This window comes from Penicillium maclennaniae (assembly GCF_028827695.1).
Source record: "Penicillium maclennaniae strain IBT 15551 chromosome Unknown utg000008l:1.0-3552695.0:1.0-3555053.0, whole genome shotgun sequence".
In the NCBI taxonomy this organism is placed as follows: Eukaryota; Fungi; Ascomycota; class Eurotiomycetes; order Eurotiales; family Aspergillaceae; genus Penicillium; species Penicillium maclennaniae.
This window is the reverse complement of record NW_026623220.1, coordinates 2,142,753-2,164,476: the sequence shown is the minus strand read 5'-3', so window position 1 is coordinate 2,164,476 and position 21,724 is coordinate 2,142,753. Positions and strand designations below refer to the sequence as shown.

General features: G+C 50.6%; 9 protein-coding genes across 9 annotated transcripts; 5 read left to right on the top strand and 4 right to left on the bottom strand.

Moving 5' to 3' along the window:
• Positions 1–1,041: 1,041 nt before the first annotated feature.
• Positions 1,042–3,695, top strand: N7477_009799 (putative serine/threonine protein kinase; the record flags this gene model as incomplete). The annotated part of the gene is made up of 3 exons (XM_056971460.1): positions 1,042–1,485; positions 1,538–1,652; positions 1,708–3,695. The coding sequence occupies 3 exons, from the start codon at positions 1,042–1,044 to the stop codon at positions 3,693–3,695; spliced, it is 2,547 nt and encodes an 848-aa protein (XP_056818439.1).
• A 1,293-nt stretch (positions 3,696–4,988) lies between these two features.
• N7477_009798 (uncharacterized protein) lies at positions 4,989–5,504 on the top strand (the record flags this gene model as incomplete). Its single annotated transcript, XM_056971459.1, has 1 exon — positions 4,989–5,504. The coding sequence occupies one exon, from the start codon at positions 4,989–4,991 to the stop codon at positions 5,502–5,504; it is 516 nt and encodes a 171-aa protein (XP_056818438.1).
• Positions 5,505–5,730: 226 nt separating this feature from the next.
• N7477_009797 (uncharacterized protein) lies at positions 5,731–6,079 on the bottom strand (the record flags this gene model as incomplete). The annotated part of the gene is made up of 2 exons (XM_056971458.1): positions 5,731–5,870; positions 5,935–6,079. The coding sequence occupies 2 exons, from the start codon at positions 6,077–6,079 to the stop codon at positions 5,731–5,733; spliced, it is 285 nt and encodes a 94-aa protein (XP_056818437.1).
• Positions 6,080–7,636: 1,557 nt separating this feature from the next.
• On the top strand, positions 7,637–9,002 carry N7477_009796 (serine/threonine-protein kinase; the record flags this gene model as incomplete). Its single annotated transcript, XM_056971457.1, has 4 exons — positions 7,637–7,680; positions 7,738–7,948; positions 8,000–8,156; positions 8,212–9,002. The coding sequence occupies 4 exons, from the start codon at positions 7,637–7,639 to the stop codon at positions 9,000–9,002; spliced, it is 1,203 nt and encodes a 400-aa protein (XP_056818436.1).
• Positions 9,003–10,587: 1,585 nt separating this feature from the next.
• Positions 10,588–11,199, top strand: N7477_009795 (Secreted thaumatin-like protein calA; the record flags this gene model as incomplete). Its single annotated transcript, XM_056971456.1, has 1 exon — positions 10,588–11,199. One exon carries the CDS (start codon positions 10,588–10,590, stop codon positions 11,197–11,199), a length of 612 nt encoding a protein of 203 aa, XP_056818435.1.
• Positions 11,200–11,619: 420 nt separating this feature from the next.
• N7477_009794 (putative tannase) lies at positions 11,620–13,370 on the bottom strand (the record flags this gene model as incomplete). Its single annotated transcript, XM_056971455.1, has 2 exons — positions 11,620–12,424; positions 12,490–13,370. The coding sequence occupies 2 exons, from the start codon at positions 13,368–13,370 to the stop codon at positions 11,620–11,622; spliced, it is 1,686 nt and encodes a 561-aa protein (XP_056818434.1).
• A 1,925-nt stretch (positions 13,371–15,295) lies between these two features.
• On the bottom strand, positions 15,296–16,521 carry N7477_009793 (uncharacterized protein; the record flags this gene model as incomplete). The annotated part of the gene is made up of 2 exons (XM_056971454.1): positions 15,296–15,970; positions 16,030–16,521. 2 exons carry the CDS (start codon positions 16,519–16,521, stop codon positions 15,296–15,298), a joined length of 1,167 nt encoding a protein of 388 aa, XP_056818433.1.
• Positions 16,522–17,505: 984 nt separating this feature from the next.
• N7477_009792 (uncharacterized protein) lies at positions 17,506–20,257 on the bottom strand (the record flags this gene model as incomplete). The annotated part of the gene is made up of 9 exons (XM_056971453.1): positions 17,506–18,280; positions 18,336–18,568; positions 18,645–18,916; positions 19,023–19,193; positions 19,331–19,544; positions 19,612–19,719; positions 19,781–19,857; positions 19,953–20,030; positions 20,095–20,257. 9 exons carry the CDS (start codon positions 20,255–20,257, stop codon positions 17,506–17,508), a joined length of 2,091 nt encoding a protein of 696 aa, XP_056818432.1.
• On the top strand, positions 20,133–21,540 carry N7477_009791 (FAD-binding oxidoreductase; the record flags this gene model as incomplete). The annotated part of the gene is made up of 3 exons (XM_056971452.1): positions 20,133–20,420; positions 20,497–20,530; positions 20,594–21,540. The coding sequence occupies 3 exons, from the start codon at positions 20,133–20,135 to the stop codon at positions 21,538–21,540; spliced, it is 1,269 nt and encodes a 422-aa protein (XP_056818431.1).
• Between the last annotated feature and the right edge of the window lie 184 nt (positions 21,541–21,724).

Sequence of the window (21,724 nt, the reverse complement as noted above, 5' to 3'; positions counted from 1 at the left end):
TTCCATGCGTGGCATTCCGAGAACCATGGCTAATTGCAGATCCACAGATAGGCGCCGAATAGACAGTCTTTCTCTCTCTAGCACTGAACGTGAGCTCTTATTTCACTTGCTAGAGGAGATAGATAAAGGGCCCATTTCGTCAAGTGCCGGACAATTTATCCCACTGAATGTGAGAAGTGAGGATTACCACGGCGTTTCGCGATCGTCAGAGTACGTAATGCGCATAGTGAATGAGGAGATATCGTTGTTGAAGCTTCTTGAACAGAAAAAATACGACCCGCGTCCGTCTGCCAAGAATTGAGCCTCTGGATCACAGTGTATGTGACATTAAAGTTGACCCCGAAGAGCCATCATTGGATCGAGTACTCAACGGTCCCTGCTTGGAAGCCTCCGTCGAATCAAGTATCCTGCTGGCCGAACTACTTGAACTGCTTCGGGAAGATACCACCTGCTATTCCGATAGTCGGGCTCCCATCGTTAACTCGCGCTATCTGTCCACCTATTACAGTTCTGCGAGTGATACTGAGAGCACGGTAAGCGACCGCGATCATCTGATCGTGAAAAACGCAAATTCGCTAGTTTCTGCTGAGAAAATCACTCCCAGCCCCAGCTGTACTCACTCATACGAAGAGTTTGAGCCGCCCGTTAAGTCGGACCAGAATTGCAAAGCCATTCTCAACCGGGAGAAAGGTAGCGTTTTAACTTCACAGTCTTCACTAGACGCTCGTGAAGGAAGCTCAGAACGCCTTGCTTCCTCCGACAGGGTTGTTTTCCCTCGGCCCAGTGACTCTCTACTCTCTCCTGGTTTCCAGTCGCCTGTTTGCCCATTCAATCTCCCATCACCGTTTTCTCCAGTCCTCCCATCAAAATCTTTGCTAAGTCTTGCAAAAACTCAACGTAGCGGCTTCAGTTCAAAATTCAAGGCTCGAGTGGCGGAACTATTCAAGAGACGACCCTCCTCCGATCAACTCTGAGTCAAAGGAGAAAGACATATCTTTGTTGGATTTCCTTTTCCCTCCTTTCATCCCGAGGTCAGACAAGATGGATACTCGCGGGTCTCGATTCCTGGACCCGTCGTCCGCAATGGCGGCGATCACCAGGCACAAAGCCGAAGCGATTAAATTAGCCCGAGAGCAGGGAACTGCAGTCAAAGAGATGTGTCGGCGTGCAAAGACAGATGTGCCTCCGTACGAATTCGAAGAGTTGATCGGTAAAGGTGCATATGGTCGGGTCTACAAAGGTCGACAGATGCCATCGGGCCGCCTTGTCGCCATCAAGGTTCTCGACATTGATTCGCTGGATTACAAATCCCAGCGTGACTTCAGGGACGAGTCCATCAAAGATTTCATCCACGAGACCAAGGTCATGAAGCAAGTGAAGGACTCAGGAGCCCGAAACATCAACGAACTCATCGAAGCTATCTCCATTCACTCCCAACTGTGGCTAGTGTGTGAGTATTGTCCAGGTGGCAGTGTCAGAACATTGGTAAGATCCCACCTTTGATGAAGGTCAATCCGCCGTTGCTGACCTTATAAAGATGCGTGCAACTGGCGATAGACTTGACGAAAAGTACATCATTCCTATCGCACGAGAACTGGCAATTGGCCTACGCGCTATTCATGAAGCCGGAATTATTCATCGCGATGTCAAAGGTAATCGACTCGGCTTCGTTTCATACATTTTTCAATACTAAAAATTCTGAATTAGCTGCAAATATTTTGGTGCATGAGGAAGGTCGATTAGAGATTTGTGACTTTGGTGTCGCCGGTATCCTTCAGTCCCAGCGTGACAAAAGATCAACATGGATTGGAACACCTCATTGGATGCCACCGGAGATGTTCGGTCGTGGACCAGCACATCGTTACAGCAGTGAGGTCGACGTGTGGGCATATGGATGTACGCTTTACGAATTTGCGAATGGAAGTCCGCCCAATGCAGGTCTTCGGGAGCCAATGCAAATCGGGCGCCAATTAAACAGGACTGCCCCCAAGCTCAACAACGACAATTACAGTCAGGGTCTCCAAGAGTTTATTGCGTTTGTCCTTGAGCCCGACCCTGCGAATCGTCCTACAATGGCAGACGTTCTGGAACATCCATACATTGCTGGAACCGAGGAAGAATATCCTACGTCATCCGTAGGCGAGCTGGTTCGCAATTACTACCAATGGTCGCAACGAGGAGGTCAACGTATTTCTTTGTTCAATCCTGGAGGTGCTCAGGCAGCAGAAATGCCAGATGCCGAAGAGCCAGTCGATGATTGGAACTTCAGCACAACCGATGGATTTGAGCGAAGGTTCTCTGTCATTGATCTGGATCAAATTGCCGCGTCTCTCGCTGAGATGGAAGAACCTGTCAGCCCTACCACACCAAGTCCTGAAAATGACTCTGGCGAAGATGTGAATATCAGCGACATGGACCCCGAACAACAAGCCAACTTTGATGAACGTGTACGCCGTGGTGCCGCTGCTATGGAGGGCCTTTTCAATGAAGAAATGCCCAGCTACAAGTACGAGACCAAGAATGACTTTGTGCCCATACAGCCGGCTCCGCCGACTTCTGATCTTCCTTTACGCACTGAAACGGATCGGTCCTCCGTTATGTCTACATTGATCGACATTGACATTGGATCCTTTGACTCTTCACACTACGCAGCTGGTGCTCCGACTGCACAGCCTTTCCAGCTAGCTAATGCTGATACGATCCGTGCGAATCGTCACCGGAACTCGAATGAAAATAGCTCACAGTCATCCAACAGTGGTCACGAAAGTGAGGAACTACAAGAGGAGAACTTCCAGCCTCAGACTGGCCCACGCCCTCCAACAATGGATTGGAAGTTCCCTTCATTTGCGCCGCCTCCAGAGCCCGAGGATGAGCCCGAAGCAAAGGCAGTAGAGACCCCAACACCAGCTGCTTCGGCATCCGAGGAACCATTCCAGGCAGAAAAGCGTGCAACTATGCAGTGGACCTTTCCGGTCATGGGCGCTGATACAAGCGATGCAGTCAATTCCGATCGCTATGACACGCTGCGAGCACCGCTGCCCGGTATTCAGGAACAGAATCATGACACACCTGTTGAATCTCGACCATCGACCTCAGCCTCCAACAAATCCACTATGTCCGACTCCGACTCCGACCCTTTCCGGTTTGATCGACCAAAAGCCCCACAAGCATCATTACACCAACCAAATCCATCATTCGGCTCGGCCCTAGGCGATCCCTCCGATGAAGTGGAACATGACTCCTCAGGAATTCTCGATGGGCCGGGACCAGACGAGGAGGATCAACCCGAGTGGAGCGAGACCTCTTCAGTAATCGACCTGAATGATGTACCGCTTCCCACGGCTGTTCCCGTGCTCGACGGACCGGGAGAAAGCCCTATCATTGCCTCGGAGCCAGGCTCTCCCGTATACGAAGAGCCTTTGCAGACCGCTCGTCGTGATGTGGTTTCCATGAAAATGTCTCAAACCGACACCGCCAAGGAAGATGAGTCAGATGCTCTATCTTTCCCTCATATCGTCCCACCTTGCGTGGAGAGCTTGATGGAAGGTATCGATGACAATACTGTCACCACGGAGTTGGATCGTCTGCTCGATGATTTCCTCGATGCCCTGGCAGCTACAGGAGATGCACTCTCGAGGGCAGGCCCTGGACAGCAGACGGAAGAAATGAAGCGTGCCTCGGAGGTAGGCCAGTGATATTCTCATGCCATAGAAGTATGATAGTTGCTCTTATAGCCACTGGGTAGATCTGTAATCTCAATTTTAGCGAAAGACATATGACGACTATCTCGATTCTTGTGATCCGCAGACTAAAAGTTCTCATATCAGAAACAAAGAGCGTCAGGGCGACGTGACGTGACGTGAGACGTGACAAGACTTGAAAGCGTGTTGATTCTTCCCACATGTCTTGTATTCCCCTTTCGGCCTCTTTTATGCTTCTGCTCTCTTTCATTATTGAGCTCTGGCCGCCAAGGTGGTCCGAAGCATCATCTCTCTCTTACTCGCTTACCGACAACCATCCAACATGCTTGGTGGATTCTCGAGCAAGTTTGGCCCGGCGTCTTTTGCCCCTCCAGCTAGTATTCCGGCCCCTCAGAATATCTCAGAGTGGATCACTACATTGAACGGCGTGAAGAGTCTGTACCTCCAGCGGCAGTACAGACAATGTGCAGTCCGATGCACTGAGCTACTCACAGCGGCCAATGAGCCAGTATGCTCTACTTTCTTCCAGTTGATTCATGAGACTGAATTTTACATTATAGATTGAATCTATGTGCAAAGCGTTTCTTTGTTTTTATTCCGCCATCAGCAACGAGTTTCTCGGCCGGGCAGCACACCTGTACTCACGCAACAAATTGCCACTACTCCACCAGGCCCTAGACTCGTTCCTGGACAGTGGAGCTGCTCTACCACAACTCATTCCCATGCCAAAGCTTCACCTGCTCCAAGACAATCCCGATTGTGCGGCCTATCTCACCCCACTAGATACCCCTGATCACTGCCCCCGATATACATCAGAGGACTTTGTCGTCTGGGATAATAGTCCTGAGCCGGTTACGCCTGAGCAGCCGGCTCTCATTCGAAGCATGACTCAGATGATTGACCTATCGCTGTCAAATCAGGATGATGATCCCTTCGTTTCAGACTCCCAGTCAGACCGTACTTTGCCCTTCGCACTGACCCTGCCAAGGCATCATGCCTCCCCTAGACGTGCAATCGACAAGGAGAGAATAAGTCTGGCCCCGTCCTGGACACCCCGCAGTTCCATCAGTCCAGTGAAGAGGCTTCGGCTTGCGCTCTCCCCCTTGCGCATTCACAAGTCTGGTCAAATGAAGCACGGCGGAGTCATCTATGAAGATGAGAGCAACGGTCAATTGAATGCTAGTCCTCGCTCTAAGCGACTACCTTTGCAAGAAACCGCAGCCACCAGATTGAACATCATGGATAGGAAAAGCACTGTGGTCAACGTGGCTGGGAAGTTGCCAAGCTATGATTCCATGCAAGATCTCTACACCCTCTTCGATCTACTCACAAGGCTCCAATGGTAACAGAGAGATTGCAATTAACATCACCCCAGCGCATGCAGCCAAGATTGTGCGATTCAATCGTAGTGTAGAGTTCTTGCGCGAGCAAATCTCGACCAACATCACCGAAATCCAGCAGCTTGTCTCCCAGGTTAAGGAAGTCCAGCGTACGCGTCGCGCTTGTCAGATGCAGCGAGCATCTTCTTTCTGGAGCTTCCGTCCCATAACCGATAGGGTTGCCGAAGAAGGAATTGAGCAGGAGGAACATGTGGAAAAGCATAAGGATCAAGAGGCGGAGTTGTTCATGGATGGGTTCGGCAATATCCTGCACAAGGAAACCCAGCAGCAGCGACTTGCTCGTCTGCGCTCCGACGGATGGAATACTATCGGATTGCGGTCCGTCAATAGCACCTGGAAAGGGGCACGCTACTACCAGGAGTTCTGCAATATGGTTTTGACCGAGCTAGGCTTGGACGATTGAGAGGGATTGTTGTGGTTTTTTCCTGCTACTTAGGACTGCTGTGGAGATTTCTTGGATCTATGAGCTTGACGGCCTGGCGTTTAAAGGGTCTGCGGGTGTCTTGTTCATGAGTCATGATCTAATTTCATTCCTTGACAAAATCGTATCATCGAGCCACCCCTGGGATATAGCTCCCTTCAATCCTGTCATGGGCTCAGCGAGCTCTAACTAGGAAGCAATATCTTTTCTACAGACTCTTGCTTAACACGTTGCCCACGCCCTCACCGATTCCGCCCTTTCCAAATGTTCCTGCAAGCTCACTTCCCAGCTGGTCCTGGATTTTGCTAAAGTTCTTGTCTTCAATGAGCTTCTTGCCAGTCAAGCTCCCTACACACAGACCTGGTCAGCATTGATTCCATCCTCTCATTTTCATGGAATTATCATCACTCACTCTTGAGCCCATAGGAGACCTTATTTTCACCCATAGCATCGAGAATTATTTCCTGCATCTTCTTCTGGTACGGGTCGAGATAACCCAAAACCCAAGCTAAGAAGAGAATGACTTGCAACACCAGGTAAAGAACGAGCTGGATCATTTTCGTAGTTCGTGATTTTGTTCTGGGGGTATCAGGACGCAGGATGATGAATCATGATGCCGTGGCCCTTCCAGGTGCTTTTATGGACCAGATTGTGTTCTCAAGCCTATGACGTCCCGGGCGTGGGATATGACGCTGCCGCGCAACAATGCCCGCGAGGTGGGGTAATTGTCCCTGATGTGCTACAAATAAAACCCAGTAAAGATATTAATTCTGATGAAGTCCCGCAGGGTATCTCCGTGCGCATCTGTCCTTTCTACTTTTGCGCTATGGACATGAGAATCACTCGTTGAGAAGGTCCCAAAGGCGATCCCAAGATCAGCAAACCTCCCGGGTTGCCCTATCGAGACAATGGATAGCCAGGGCCATGCTTGTGAAGATCGCATTGAAGACCGCCATACCTTATGGAAGGGCGTTCAAGGTGCCCCTTGCCCAAGTGAGACGTGGTGAAACAAAGACAGGACGTTCAATTTGCCGACCGGAGACACAGTCCTGTGCCATGACTTGCAGCCTTGGTGTATTTGTGAAGTTGCTTGGGCCTCATAGGGCATATAAATCCAACCAACTGTATAGTCGCCGAGGGCAAGTGCCTGATGCCAGATTCCACATTTTGAAATTTCAGGTGAGGCTGAGAGACATCCCAAAATAGGCAATAGGCAACGCTCAAAGCTCCGTGTGTTGTGTGGCGGTGCAGCGGTTAAGGACACGCACGCCAAGGGCCCGCTAAACCCTACAGCCCCGATTCTCCTTATCGCGCGTTTAGAACTCGAGGTCTCTTTCTCGTCCTTCCTTTGACCACATATCTCCTGTTTCTTTGTTTGTTCCTCTTTGGCTGTCTCAGGTATGTTCGACTTTCTTCGGGACCTGATCTTATAGCCCTCGATCTCGAGGCATTCCTGGTGGACTCTATACCTTCCCCCCTCCCCCTCTTCCGCGATAGGCGTGGGCCGCCCACCCCCGCCTGGATCGACCTTCGGCTGAGACTTGTTCGTTTTTACTTTCTCAGCTCGCTGACACCCCCCCTGATAGCTTTTGCAGACTTCACCGTGCGACCTCAATCCCAATTCCCATCTCTCGCTCTTCGTCTCGACCCGCTCTTCTCTTGGCTGCGGGGTTTACCAGCCCGCTTTTATTCCTGACGGGCCCCCTCTGTCCATTCACACCCATCGCATACTCAGACCGGATTCCCAGGGTGTTTACAACCCTGTCCCCCACACAATGAGTTGTAAGTCGGTTCTTCTCGCTGTGACTAGAAGCTCGCTGGCTCCTGCCCTGAGACGCGTGTTGGTGAATTCTGGCCTCGGCTCCTTTCACATGCCCAATCTTCAACATCTTGGGCTGATCAGGGTCGGGATGCTTTTATTCGCTCTCTTTGTGTTGGTTGGAAGCTATATCGCTGACTTTATTGTCATGTTCAACGCGTTGTGGTGTGATGGTCTGGTTCCAATGCCTGTTCCTTTTGAATCACCTAATGTTGCTGCCTTGTCGCAATTTGCTTGGGCCTCTACTCCTGATTGTGTTTGACCCTGCTGACAATGGCTTCAATTAGTCGCAAACATGCTTAACAAGCTCTCCGGGCAGCCAGAGAGCTACGAGAAAAAGTACGAGTCCCTCGCCCGACCCTGAATTCCATACGCTAAGACACATTCTTCCCTCAGGGCCTTGTATAAATTCGGACGAACGCTCGGTGCGGGTACATATGGTATCGTCCGTGAGGCTGAGGCCCAGGATGGTACCAAGGTTGCGATCAAGATCATTCTCAAGAAGAATGTTCGCGGCAACGAGGGCATGGTCTACGATGAGCTAGAGATGCTGCAGAAGCTTCAGCACCCTCACATTGTCTCCTTTGTCGACTGGTTCGAGTCCAAAGTAAGCTTTGCCAAGTCACCTTGGCAGGATACTATCTGACCTACGCACTAGGACAAATTCTACATCGTCACTCAACTAGCCACTGGTGGCGAGCTGTTCGACCGAATCTGCGAATACGGCAAATTTACGGAGAAGGACGCGTCGCAGACTATTCGCCAGGTGTTGGATGCTGTCAACTACTTGCACAAGAAAAACATTGTGCACCGAGGTTCGTTATGATACCATTCAACATGCAGATTGCCGGTTCACTGATACACTCCAAGATTTGAAGCCCGAGAATCTTCTTTACCTCACACGTGCCGCCGACTCCCAGCTGGTCCTGGCAGATTTCGGTATCGCGAAGATGCTGGAAAGCCCCTCAGAACAGCTTACCAGCATGGCAGGCTCGTTCGGATACGCCGCGCCCGAAGTCATGCTCAAGCAGGGCCACGGCAGGCCTGTCGACATGTGGTCGCTCGGCGTTATCACTTATACTCTTCTGTGTGGTTACTCGCCCTTCCGCTCTGAAAACTTGACCGACTTGATTGAAGAGTGCCGGGCAGGCCGCATCGTCTTCCACGAGCGCTACTGGAAGGGCGTCTCTCAGGACGCCAAGGACTTCATTCTTACCCTTCTGCAGCCTGATCCCACCCAGCGCGTCACCTCTGAAGAGGCTTTGAAGCACGTGTGGCTGACCGGTACCACCGCCAGCGACCGCGATTTGCTGCCTGAGATCCGTGCCTACATTGCCAAGGCTCGCCTTCGCCGCGGTATCGAGATTGTCAAGCTGGCCAACCGTATCGAAGCTTTGAAGATGCACGAAGAAGAGGGCGAGGAGGGCGAGGAAGACATTCCCAGCCCCATGAACATCGGCGATGCCAGCGAGGAAAGCGCTGCGGCCCCGACAGAGGGTGAGCCCAGCCCCGATGGTACCAGGAAGAAGCGTAGTCTGAGCAAGATTGCCCGCGGTGCTATCTTCCGCGAGGTCGTCTTAGCCAAGGTGCGCGAGGTCAAGGAGAACGAAGAGCGGGAGAAGGTCGAGCGTGAGGCTCGCGAAAAAGCTGCTCATGCTTGATATATTGCGGTTCTTTATTCGCCCTTTCCGTCTTTGCCTATTTCCAAGGATGCCGCGTTATGCCGTGTACTTTTGTCATCGTTCTGCATATAGTGTGATTCCCCATAGTCAATACAGTTTGCACATAATCCGCCGGATATTCACGAACGCGTCGGGGTGCTTTGAAGTTGTATCGATTTCATTGACAGTAAGCAGACAACAAGTTCCGAGGACATATCATATTTCTTGTCCTAGACTTTCGTATCTGCGAGTCCTTAGACTAAGTGAAAGGGATCGAAAGGTCTCACGAATCGAAGAGGCCGGGGTCTAAAGAAAGATTGACAACAGCAACAAAATTGTGTACATTATTGAAGATGATCCGGGGTTTGAGATACTGGACTGGTGCAAAGCCAAGAATAGGGGTCTCAAGTAACTACAGGAGACGTAGCGTCAATTGAAAAGAAGCCAAAGCTATAAAAATAGATCGCGATGGGGTACACCGCGATCAGCTGACCTGGCTGGAATTGACACACTTCTGTCGACTGGAGATCAAGACCACCACCAGGGACCCTGAAGATCATGCTCTGCCCTCAACTGAATCCTTCCCATGAATGTGTGCATTGTTCATGCCGGCTGATCCAACTCTTGCCACTCCTCTCCACCAGGATGGAATTTCCAGGCCGAGATTGGTCTTCACAAAGGTCTTGGGGCTTCAACCCTCATTAACCCTAATGTTGCGCACCCCCCTGATGCGTAATGCGCCCTGTCTAGGCCTCACAGAGAGCCACAGCGGAGAAACTAAGCCAACCTCAGCCTCCACACGTAACGCGATGACGCCGAGGTCTGGACTGGGTCAGGACCCACAAGCCGCGAACCAAGCGGAATCCCGTGGCTGTTGACTGTCCAGTCAACAGCGGCCCGGTGGATAGCAGATCTCCAGTTCGATGTTTTGTTTTACATACACCAAAACCGGGAGGCCTTTTCCGTCAATCGTAGAGCCACAGGCTCATGGACGATTAAGAAGTGCTACGGTGGAGCCAGGTTACTTACCCGTTCAGGTAAGTACTCGTCGACTTGTGCATTTCCTGGGACTGTTCCTGAAAATCCATGCACGAGATTCCGGTGTCTCAATACCCTGATCGACTATATTGTCCAATAGTCACTGATGATTTTCTAGCCTGCGCAATGGCCAGGCGCTCGATGGATACCCATAGGCTCTAGACTTTAGTCTCAGACTTGAGGGACACATTATCCGAGGATAGCGTATACCTTTTTTTTAAGCACCTGTCGCGTGTTTCAGAATGGTCGATGCAAGATGGGGACATGCTCCACTAGGACTCATAAAGAGCAGGCCATGTCTGCCCTCGTACCTTTTCTTCTCGCTATCAATACTTGTCTATCCGACAAACCACGGTCCTTTCAACCCATCTTCTCACTCTTTCTCCGTCGAGGCTGTGCCTCCGATTCCAGTCCTTCCAATCCTCTTGTCTTCTCTGTCGAGCAGAAAGACCCTCAATCTTTTCAATCCTTGATATCATACATATCATTGATCTCAATCAATCTATCTTGCTATCTTGTCGATCATTCTCCACAGAACATCCCAACAATGCATTTCTTTAAGACCCTCGGCTTCTTGGCAACCATAGCCTCAACCATCTCAGCCCTGCCCCAGGGCCTCCAACCCACTGTCACAAAGGTCGTGACTCTCTCTCCAATCGCCACCACGGCTACTTCTACTTCTACCTCTTCCGCCCCTTCCACCTCTGCTCCCGCCACTGCAACCTCCACAGCCAGCGGCAAGGGCATTGAAATCGTCAACAACTTGAGCGAAACGGTCTACATCTGGTCTACCTCCAACACAGCCAGCGAAATGAAGACCGTCGCCTCAGGTGACTCCTACGCCGAGACCTGGCGCACCAACTCCGACGGAGGCGGTATCTCCATTAAGATGTCCACCAGCACTAGCGAGGAGAGCGTCCTCCAATTCGAGTACACCAAGGGTGACGAGACTCTGTGGTGGGACCTTTCTTCCATCAACTTGGACTCCGACTCGACTTTCATTACTGCTGGATTTGGCGTTACTACTGATGACTCCAGTTGTTCGAATGCCACTTGTGCTGCTGGGGATACTGATTGCGCGGAGTCGTATCAGAAGTCGGATGATGTGGATACCCTTAGTTGCTCGTCTAGTGCTGCGTTCACTATGACCCTGGGTTGAAAGACTAGGTGGAGTTCAGTTTACGAGTCATGTCCTTTGCGAAGAGGAACACATTTCTGTCTTTCGAAATCATCTTCAAAATTTGAGACTATATCTGCTGCACGAAGAGCGAATCAGAAATCGAAAAATTATCACGAAGTTAGAGTAGAAAAAAAATTGAACTATTGAAAAATTGAAAAAACATCTCTGAACATGTGAGGTTGTGCTCATTGTACAGACACCGACTTGACATTTGAGAAATAGCATAGAAAAATAAGTAAATGTTGAAGCGAAGAGTTTAAGTGGTCATATATATGTGACTTTGAACTGCACTGCATTTGCACATGTCGAACGGAAATACTCCTGGGGCTATGAACCAACCTCAACTAGCAAGCGGCCTGCTGAATTCAAAAAGCCCACACCACGGCAACTAAGACTCGCTTAGTAGACAGGGATCTTGAAGGCGGGGAATTCATAAGTCCAACTCTCGTAAGACTTCTGGTCATAGACGCAATCAAAGTGAGTCTTGCTCTTCCAGAGAGGGCGTTTGGGCCACTGGCAAAGCTTTTGAACCTCACCCTCGTAAGTGCCAGAAGAAACCGTAGCGTTCAGACGCTGGGGCTTGATACCGTTCTCGACCCAGTCAATCATAGTCGCCATGTTGTCCTCGGGGTAAGGGCCGGGCTGAAGGGTATTGGTACCGCAGTGGGCGGCACCAGGGATCAGATAAAGCTGGTACCAGTCAGACATCTTGGAAGCAGCCTTGCTCAAGGACTCGCCGGGGTACATGATGGACTTGACGGACTGCCAGTAGTGAATGGAGGACCCAGTAGGAACACTGGGGTCGGACTCGCCGTGGTAGTGAATGAGCTTGCCACCTGCCTGCTGGAAGGCAGTCAGATCGGGCAGAGTGGTCTGTAGACTATCCATGTAGCGGATCATAGCAGTGTTCATCCATCCGACCATAGTGTCATAGGTAACGCCATCTAGAGTGGAAAGGTTGTCGAGGTCGACAAGCTCGACAAACTTGGTGACGAACTCACCGCCAAGGGAGGTAATATCGAGCTCCCACGCTTTGGTGTTGTTGTTCCACTGCGTCGCAGCATCTGAGAACTCGGAACCGATCTGCCACGAAAGGTAGGCCTGTTCGCCCTTGAGGTTGTGGAGACCGTCGATGATGGCCTGAGCAACGGCGACACCCTCCTTCGAGACTTTGCCGCTCTGAGCGGGCTGGTAGGAAGTTGTGCTGCCTCGGCCCGCTTGCTGAAGCCGAATCCAAGAGAAGTGGCGGTTTCAGCGGCGCAGTAGTACTCCTCGCCGATGATTGAGGACATATTGAAGTTGAGCTTGCAGAGATCGGTACGGGAGATGACACCGTCCGTACGGCCATCCAGAGGGTCGCAAGCTTTGATGGTAGCATTCACAATCTGGGCAAGCTCACAAGGAGGAGGGTAATAGTGCATAGTATGCTCAACAAGGTTGGGGAAGAGGTGGTTGACCTGCTGCTGGCCGTAACGGAAGGCCGGGGCGCCGGTGATAGCACCGTCATACTCCTCACCATAGCGCTGGATCTGGCTCATACCCTCACGTCCACCATCGGAGCATCCCTCATAGTAGGTGTAGAGCTTTTTGCTGTCGTTCATGCCGTAGAAGTTCTTGGTGACATACTTTCCAAGCTGGGTCATTTCACCTAGAGCCTGGTAGCTGAACATGTAGACATTATCCCAATTAATCGAGCCGTTCCCGGCTAGATTAACCTCGTCAAGGGTAGTGCCACTCAGAGCATCATAACCGGCAGAGGTAGCAGCACTAACAGCACCGTACTCGAGACCACCGGTAGAATCGGCGTTCAAAGAGTAGCCACCACCACCTGCAACGTAAAACCGCTTTTTGAAGTCGGAAGGAGACGGCAAACCAAGGTTGATGATGACATTGGCGGTCTTGCCGGGGTGACGGTAGGTGAGAGTCACGTTGCAGTAATTGTAGGTCGAGCTGCTGGAGCTACCCATGCCGGTGCTAGCATTGTACAAAATGTTGGCGGTGGAGGCTGAGGGGATCACGTTGATGCCGGACAGAGTGCCGTCCGAGGGCAGAGTAGACTTGACGTGCGAGACGGTGCACAAATCGGCGAGTGATTTGGCATTGGCTGCCGCCGCCAAGAGCGAAATCGATGCGCCGGTTTGGAGACGCATGATGAGACGTGCAAGAGAGGCAGAAACGAAAGACTGTACAGAAGCAGATGTGTATGCCAATGACTGGGACATAGCTTATTTATAAATAAGAAATAATGGCCACGAAACCTTAGATTAATCTAATCGGAAAATCGAAGAGGCCGGCTGTATTTCCTGTTTGGTGAAGGCATTTTTAGATCAAACGCTGATCTCCCTAAAAGGATGAGACCAAACCATGAGACTAACGTTTCCATGGGGCTCCCATGACCGGTGAGAGTGGTTGGGACACCAGGTGCGTCGTCAGCCCTTCTCTTGACACGGCCCACCAAAATGAACCATATGTTTGACATAAAGATCTTGGCCAGACGTTTGGCAGGATAGGCGATGCCGCTTTCCTGGTCCTTGCCACACCATATCCATCGAGGTCATGAAGTTGCGTAGTCAAGAAGGCTCGAGTTGGCAGACACTAGACCCATGATGATGTAAATCGGACCAATAATGGGCGTACTAGGGATGCTAAGAGCGGGCCATCTGTTTCCTGACGAAATCAGACTGAGCTTCAATGGCGGTGCAGATGGCACACGACGGCTAAATTCTGGTCCGCCTGGGCGCAAGATCTGCGTCCAGATGCTGAGACAAGTGCCAAACCCCGGGGAGACCGCGTCATCTGCTGGGTTTAAGCATCGTCGAGTGGATCGAAGCCCCTGGGACCTACATGTGGATGTCCTCCCCTGCTCGTAGACAGAGCTGGACCAGAATTGAACGGTCATTCACCGACGGTGGCTTTGATGGCAACCTTGGAACTTGGTATGGATGCAAGGTGAGCTAGTTCCCTGATCTCTACTCCACGAATCCGAGTGAAGCAGTGGAAGGTGAGGATCATTTTACATATTGTTCTGAAACTTCTCCGACAGCGGCCCCTTCATACATGATTAAACATCAATGCGGGAGACGCAATCTTAACTGCGCAGTGAAGCGAGCTTGGCATTTCAATGCTGCAACCTCCTTGTAACAGATGAGTCGGCCATCCGAGGACAGCCCGTTCAATATCACGCCACTGCCGAATCGTCATAGGAATTGATTGCGGCTGGTTTCGATCCGTTGACGTGCCTCCAACGCAAGCTACATTGGTGGCAGTGGTGGCTGACGTTGGAAATCCTCTTCCATCCTGTTCAGAGGCCTTCTCTCCTTTTGTACGCGCGTTGTGGCCGCGATCGTGCCAAATCCGAGATCCACTGCACGAAGAAGGTCTCGAAGAGGAACTAGGAGAGGCCTGGAAGAGGTCCACCGTTAATTCCGAGCCTTCACCGCCTTCCGTTACTGTTAATTATAACCGCACGTATCAGCCACAAGCACCCAAACCACCTGAAAGATCTATTTGTTGCGGAAATGCTGCGTGCCGCATCAAAAGAATCTAAGCACCCAATCAACATTGTGAAAGACTACGGCAGTTTATTGTTCTGAGCTGCAACAAGCTATATGGGAAACATGCAAAGGATATCAATCTCATGGGATATATCATTCGATTACCAGTGATGCTAAGAGAGCCGCACCTAGGACTCGAATTGAAAACTTATTGCCCAGCTGGCTCCCGGGGCCACAGATGGAACAAATCGATGCTGCCTATATCTTCGAACGGAAGGCAAATACACTGGTTGCGCAATGCCGGAGATTTGAAATTGGTGAGGTCATATTCACAGCCAGTGGGGATTCCGACGTGATGTCTCCACATCAGGTTCATTCCCCCAGGAAATTGGACAAGTTCATTGCCCCGAGGAAAGGCAAGTGATGAACAGAGTAGATTTCGTGCCATACATGCGAAGTATGAGGGATATCAGATTGCAAAAAGGCGAGTTAGATCTTTTCATGTCGTGGGCATTGCAAAAAAAAAAAAAGAATTCGTCAAAAATTGTCAAGCATAAGTAGGGTAGAAACCTTCACTGAGGCTATTCGTCCAAAGAGTCGGCCCAGGTGCCAGTGAGTGGGGAGAAGGTAGAATCAAGGTTTTCCATGGACGGGGGCGCTTTGATGGCCGGTGCCACCGGTTTCTTGGTAGATAAAGACTCTGACGCGTCTTCGGGCTTCTTTCCAGCAGGAAGCGAGGGGAAATCAGCCTCATTGTTGACTCCAAGAGCCGCTTTTTTGTCTGCCTTGTTGGATGGTTCCTTAGAGGATGCACGTTCACCCCGTGGCCCGCGCGAGGGGCCGCGGCCACGACCACCACGGCCGCGTCCTCGACCAGGTGTCCCGTTAGCCCCAGCATCATCATCGGCTGCGCCTTGATTGAAGTTGTTCCGGGTATATTCAGCAGATACTCCACCGTGCATGCCTCGTCGAAATTGGCTACCACCACCGCGGGGGTTATAGTCCTCTTCACGTTTTTCGGAGTCCCATTCGCGACCGGTTTGAGCCTTCAATTTCCGCTGACGGTTCTGCTCACGCTCATTGTCCATTAAACGGCGATTTGCTTGTTCCTCACGTCGCTTTTTGGCTGCCACCTGCTCTCGCTCTTGGAAAGCAGCATGATCGGCCTCGGCTCGAGCATGGGCTGCGGCCTTTTTCGTAGCGAGCTCTTTGGCAGCGGCAATCTTTTTGCTAAGTTGTTCTTCGGTAAGTTTAGGCTGGGCCAGTGTAAGCAATATTGATCAATTGTTATGAGTATTGGTTGAAGCGGTTTTACCTTTCTCACACCCCCGGTTGCACTTCGGTCTCCGCGAACAGCCGGTACCCGCGGTGCCTCGGTGGTATTGTTCTCTTCTTCCTCCCCAATCTCTTCTTTGGCTGCCTCTTGAGGCTTCTCCGGTAATGAAGCTTTCGCCTCTGTAGTCGCCGCGGGCTCTGCCGTCTTCGTAGGGCCCTTTCGCCGAGGGGTCGGAGCGAGCTTAGGGTCAGCGAACCTAGAGTCCTGCAACCCACCGCGCGGCTTTCCCTGGCCGCGTCCCCGACCAGAACCACGAGCACGGCCTCGCTCTCCGCCTCGGCCCCGTTGCGGTGTGTCCCCACGCGGAGAAGGTTGCTTCTCAATCACTGGAGTTTCCTCTTTGGGAGCAGATTTCAGTTCTGGTTCAGGAGCTACAACTTCATTTTGAACATGCTGTTCTTCTGCTGAAACTGGAATGATTTCATCGTCGAACAAGTCGTCCGCGCCGCGGGTCTGCGCAAACTCGTCCATCGCTATGGCTGGAGCTATGTTCGTAGGGCAAACCGAGACTCACACAACAATCCGAAGCGTCAAAACTTCAGATCGATGAGACAGCTTAGCTGCAAGTTGACGCGACTGCGCTCCGAGGGGTAGCTTCAATAAAGGCGAGCAAAGGTGGTCCGTGCGGAGACTAAAGCGGACCAAATGGGGGCGCAAAGGTGAGCGCAAAGCTGGTCGTTGTTCAAGTGAAATAAAGGAGTGATCCAGCCTTCCAAAAACGACAATTACAACCGATCTCAGAGTCAATCATTCTGCTTCACTTTAGACTGGACACAGGCGGTGTGGAGTCGGTTTGGGAGGCGGGGCTTTTCTGCCGATGATAGCCGCCTGCTTTCTGCCATATGACGTTATGAGTGAAACTACATCTAAACAACAAGGTACTTAAGCATGATGAGGCAATGATTTGATCTACTTCCGGTACAGTACCTGATCTTCAATTCAGCATTCCAAATAACTCACTGGACCTCATCTGAGCTCTTTTTGCTGCGCAGTCAACAGAAATATCGCGTCTGCAAAAGCAAATAGGATGACGCCACCTCAACAAAGAATTCTTTCTTTACTTCATCCATCTATTCCGGTTAATCTATCATCTACGACTATCTACTTCTTTACCCATTTGTGCGTCATTTGGGGCTTTCTGTCTATGAATACAGATGACTCACGTATTTGGAGGATTCAAACCAAATATCGTCTGCCTTCAATCTTCTTATACATTTCTTTTCATAATCTATTCAATGACACAGGAGAACAATTAGCCAGTAAGCACTTGGAGTCAGCGCTACGTCTTCTTTATCGAGAAAATTTGAATCTACTTAGGAAAATGATCAACATGAATCGCGTGTAAAATATATCATTGAACCCTTCCCTATCGTATCTTGGGACAGAGTAAGTGTTGTGTTCCTCCTCTTATGAGATCCAGCCTAGGCAAACAATCTGATACCAACAGCCAGTCTTTTACAACACATAGAACGATGCGTTACCTCGAATATCTCCGGCACTTCTCCCGACATGGGCCATGAACTCTCTTGGTTCAACGGTATACCTCTTGTCCACATCCCAGAGCCCCAAGGTCCCCACACTGACCTCTAATTCCACAGTGAGAGTCTCTCCTCCTTTCACATGGACCTTCTTGAAGGCCTTGAGCTGCTTGTTTGGGGTGACCACAGAGCTGATGGGATCCACAACATAGAGCTGCACCACTTCTTGACCATCACGCGAGCTCGTGTTCTTGACCTGGACAGTGATTTTTATGTCATCTGTTGCACTCACACGCTTTTTATCGATCTGAACATTCGAATATTCAAAGTTGGAGTAACTTTGGCCGTATCCGAACTCGTACCATGGCATTGGAGTCCCAGTCACATAGCTACGCCCAAAGTGAATGCTACCATCAGGATTGATATAGCCCGCGTCTTGGGCCTCGCGACCTGAGTCAAGGTAGTCGTATGTTACTGGAAAGCTTCCCGTGTCGCGTGGGAACGTCAAGGGTAGCCGCCCACTCGGATTATAGCGGCCAAAGAGGACGTCAGCCAGTGCCTCTCCCCCTTTCTCTGAGCTATAGAACTGCTGAAGCAGGGCAGCAGAGGAGTTCGAAATCCATGGCTCAGCAATAGGCTTCCCCGAAGAGAATACAACAATGGTCGGCACATTGGTCTCAGTGATCGCGCGCACCAGAGCTCTTTGAGCTCCGACTAGTCGAAGATCGTTTGTGTCATAGGCCTCGCCGGTGCTAATAAAAAGAAATTAGTGGGACTACTCAGTATGTAGGTATCAAGGCGACAAACGTAGCATTCAGTCCTTTCTCTTGGTCCAAAAGGTTTCTCGCCCAGGTTCCCACAATCACGACGGCGACATCTGATGATTTCGCCAGGTCTACCGCTTCGGGAATGTTCGATTCATCGTTACTCCAGGCGTCACAGCCTTTCGCGTGTCCAACTCTGACGTTTGAAGATGCTGTTTTACGGATGCCGTCCAGAGGGGTAATCCCACAAGGTGGGGAGATTGTATAACCGCCGTACTGAGGTTTTGCCAATGGTCAGTAGGGGATACACAATCACGTTAGCTTCGGCAGGGGACTTGAAACTTTCACTTACATTGACCGTGTCTGAGAACGGACCGATAACGGCGATGCTTCGAATGTTATCTTGGATAGGCAGGATGCTGTCCTTGTTTTCCAACAGAACGATAGACTCTCGGTCCAACTGTGCCGCTGTCTGCAATGACTCGGCTGTGTGAATCAACTTGTGCCAGTCCTCCGGCGCGGACGCTGGGAAAGGATCCTCAAAAAGACCCATATCAAACTTTGCCCGCAGAACTCGCCGTGTTGCGTCATCAACAAGAGAAACATCCAGTGTCCCGTCACTAACTAGATCAGGGATTGTGTCAAAGTTGCTACCGTTTCACAAAGAATCAATCAGCATCGCTTTCGTGTAGAGAGAGGGGGAGGGGGGAGAAGAAAACTTGATACATACAACGATCCTCCCCCCCTTCAGTGTCGCCTCCAGCTGGTAGCATTTTCATAGTGATAGCCGAGGCATCAATTGGATCATCTTGACACATTCGGAATGTAGTGCACAGCCGATTGGGACCTCCATAATCCGTTGTAGTCCAATACTGAAAGTCCCACTCACCGCGGAGGATATCTGTCAAGAGGTGTTTGTTCATCACAGAGGGAATGCCATCATGTCTGCAGTGAAGTTTTGGTGCCTAAGAGGAGGCTAGTCTCACCATGAGGAAGTTGGTACATACTAATTAAATGAGCTCATCACAGTGAAGGCACCCGCATCAATAGCTTTCTTGAATGGAGGAAGGTAGGTGGTGCGCAATTCTCGCTCGCCTCCATGAACAGGGCCCATGTTGATTCCCTGTTCGGAGTTGCCAAAAGCCACCAGGTGTTTGACTGTGGAGGCAACTTTGGATTTCCAGAGACCTTGCACAAAACTAGCAAGCATTTCACCGGCGAGGTAGGGGTCTTCCGACATAGATTCCTCAACCTAAAATAAGGGTTAATGAGCTTTTACCCTACCCTGAAGGCTTCAAATCGAGCAAGGTCACACTAACCCTGCCGTGTCTGGGATCTCGAGCCAAATCTGCAGACGGGGCGAACACCTGGGTAATTCCCAAAGCCCGCGCCTCCTGTCCAATGACTCGCGCGGCTTCTCCGACGGGCTTTTATCATGTTAGAAGAGTATTCCTCACAAGGTGATCGTTGAACTAGAGAGCTTGGTACCTCCAGGTTCCACGTAGCACCGAATCCAATGGGCGATGTAAAGATCGTTGCATTAGGAACTCCCACACCATGGAGACCTGTAAGCAAATAGGTTAGCCTGACGCACTTTGATCAATAGGGCATAAAGTGTCGTTGGTGCCTTCACTGTGCACAATGGCTGGCAGCGACAGACTTGTGTTGTTCATGATCCAATCCTGAAGAAGATGCGCACCATGGAAAGACAGCTCCGCTGTGGTCATCGGACGGCTCACTTCACCGAACATATCATAATTAGCATAGCACGGCACGATTACCATTTAGCAAAGAGTGATTACCTCTTAGCATCCCCGAATGGTAGAACATGTGATCCTTCATGCCGCTGATATTGAATTCACCGGTCTCGAAGTCTACCCGGGCAATTCGTCTAGTAGGTGCTACGAAATATGCATTTGCGGTGAGAGCTGGTGGACATGCGACGTTTGAAGGCGCATCCAACATTAATCAAGGCCTGACAAGCAGTCTGGAGAGACTGAATTCGGTCACCTTGGTAAATGATGGATCCATCGCTCACGTTGGCCCAGGAAACAGGTGGTATGATGTTTACCGCGATTTGGAGAAAAGCAATGTTACCATTCCTGGAGGCCGATCGGGATCGGTCGGCGTAGGCGGCCTAACCCTTGGGGGCAAGTTCTTCTGACCTTGTGTTTGCTTATAGGAACTAATTTGCTGGTGAACAGGCGGCCTATCTTTTTTTCAGGCAGCCATGGATTCGTCTGTGATAATGTCGCCAATTACCAGGCTCGATTTGCGCCTCATTCACTGGATACCGATGAGTTGACCTAATAAAACAACCTAAGGCTGTTCTGGCTGATGGCTCAATAGTGAATGTAAATGTCACGTCCCACCCGAACCTGTACTGGGCCCTACGTGGCGGGGGAGCGAACTTCGCCATTGTCACCCGATTTGACATTTACAGTATCCCGCATGAGATGATGTGGGAAGGTATCCGGAATTATACCATCGATCAGGTCGATACTATCCTTGATTCCTACGTTGAATTCGGATTGCGGGCGTCAGAAAACCCATCGGCCTACCAAATCACCACTCTGTATTATACGCATGCCAAACACCATGCCACAGTCGACCTATACAATACAGAGCCTGAGCCAAATCCGTCCATTTTTCAGTCATTGGACGAAGCTCGACCATATGCCGATACTACCTCTATAAATCGACAGTCAAATATTAGCTTGATCAATGCTCTTGGACAGCCTGATGGTCTCCGTCAGACCTATTGGACTGCTACCTATAAGCTTGATCGGGTATTAGCCGGCTTTGTTCAGAAAGTGCTCAACGATGAGACCAGCCAACTGGGTGATCTTGATGGTTTGGAAGCGAGATGCATCATGCAGGTCATAACCACGGATATTCTTCGCCACATGGGCAAGAATGGGGGTAACACTCTGGGCATCTCCACCCTGAAGCATCCACTCATGCTACTGAACCCGACTTTTCGATGGCAAAATGAAGAAGACGATCTTAAAATCTTGCAAGCCAATATGAACTTGGTGAACAGGGTCAATGCACGAGCCCGTGAGATGGGCCTCGATGAACCGTTTCTTTACATGAACTACGCCAGCCAATTCCAGGATGTCATACATAGCTATGGCTCGGCCAACGTCTACCGTCTCCGTATGATAGCTGACAGATATGACCCCGATGAAGTATTCCGCACCCTTCAGCCGGGTTATTTCAAATTGAGCGGTCGAGTAGGTTGGTGAGCAGTGAGCAGGAAGAAGGGAAGCATATTTAGAGGCTTTTTCAGCCCCTTTATCCACTATAGATGCGGCTGATACTAGACCAACCAATGCACTCTTTCAATGTCGTGGATGCTGGCATCAACTTGTTTTTAATCATCCGCCACTTAAAGATATAATCGTATTATGGGACGATCGTACGATCAAT